At 46.1% G+C, this 1,394-nt stretch overlaps 1 protein-coding gene across 1 annotated transcript in view; it reads right to left on the reverse strand.

The window, feature by feature from the left end:
- LOC106806520 (ras-related and estrogen-regulated growth inhibitor-like) overlaps window positions 1–1,174 on the reverse strand; it is a 9,514-nt gene extending 8,340 nt beyond the window's left edge. The window contains exon 1 of the mRNA XM_014808489.1: window positions 1,046–1,174. Within this exon, the coding sequence (XP_014663975.1) occupies window positions 1,046–1,174 (129 nt within the window). The remainder of the gene's footprint in view (window positions 1–1,045) is intronic.
- Between the last annotated feature and the right edge of the window lie 220 nt (window positions 1,175–1,394).

Genomic DNA, 1,394 nt, shown 5'->3' on the forward strand with positions numbered 1-1,394 from the left:
GAGAGAGAGAGAGAGAGAGAGAGAGAGAGAGAGAGAGAGAGAGAGAGAGAGAGAGAGAGAGCTTATTTCATTGTCGCCTCAAATGCGTTAAAGACGCACCACGCACGTTTCGTGGCAAACACCAAACAACTATATAGTACGGTTAGGGGTCGCGAAGGAAGCACATCACACACAGCAAAAGTTGTAGGGGTATAAAACGTGGGATAAAAGTTGCAGGGTATAAAACGTGGGATATGAGCTGCAGGGTATAAAACGTGGGATAGAAGTTGCAGGGTAGAAGTTGCGAGGTAAGAGTTGCAGGGTTGAAGTCGCGAGGTAAGAGTTACAGGGTAGAAGTCGCTGGATAAGAGTTGCAGGGTAGAAGTCGCGGGATAAGAGTTACAGGGTAGAAGTCGCGGGATAAGAGTTGCAGGGTAGAAGTCGCGGGATAAGAGTTGCAGGGTGGAAGTCGCGGGATAGGATTTCCAGGGTAGAAGTTGCGGGGTGAGAGTGGCAGGGTAGAAGTCGCTGGGTAAAAGTTGCAGGGTAGTTGTGGGGTAGGTGGTTGTGGGATAAGGCTTGACAACGGTTGCAGCGGCAGGGGATCATGGAGTTGAGAGTAGCAGACGTGGAGCGTGTAAACTATAGGTGGTTACAGGGTAGAGATTGAAGGGTCGGGATTATAGGATAGCAGAAGCGTAGCTAACCCATTTTTCTTTGGGGGGGCAAATCCATGTACATGGTGTGTTCTGGGAAGGTGACCGCCAGTAAATTTGACCATGTATTGTGTAAGAGTCCATAATATAAAATCTATTATGCACTATTATGGAAATCTATTATGGAATATTATGGAAATAGATTTTCTATTATGGACTCTTGATTGTATCTACTTTTTTTCTGGGGCAACTGCCCCTGTGCCCGCCCCCCCCCCAGATAGCTACGGCCCTGGATGGGGAGTTGGCTGCAGGGAAGGGTGTGGTGATGTAGGGACTGTAGTGCAGGAAATTCAGCCATAGAATGAGCGTTGTGGGGAATGAAGGCGTACGTGGTAGTAAAATACACTTGCCTGCCCCGCTGTGTCCAGGATGTCGAACGTGATCGGTTCGTTGCTAAACTCCGTGCGCACGCTGTAGATTCTCTCCAGTGTGGGGTCGTACTCTCCTATGAAGCGACGCGTGACAAATCTCACCGCCATCGCTGTAAACGCATAGAACGAGAGAAAGAGAGAGAGACGTCACGAAAACGGCGCGTTCGATACATTACATATTATCAGGCGTGAATAATAATAGATTATTAATATAATCTATTATCTAATCGAGTATAATCTTATTATCTAATCGAGTATAATCTATTATCTAATCGAGTATAATCTATTATCTAATCGAGTATAATCTTATCCAATCTAGATAATCTAT

This window comes from Priapulus caudatus, unplaced genomic scaffold (assembly GCF_000485595.1).
Source record: "Priapulus caudatus unplaced genomic scaffold, Priapulus_caudatus-5.0.1 Scaffold166, whole genome shotgun sequence".
Lineage (NCBI taxonomy): Eukaryota > Metazoa > Priapulida > Priapulimorpha > Priapulimorphida > Priapulidae > Priapulus > Priapulus caudatus.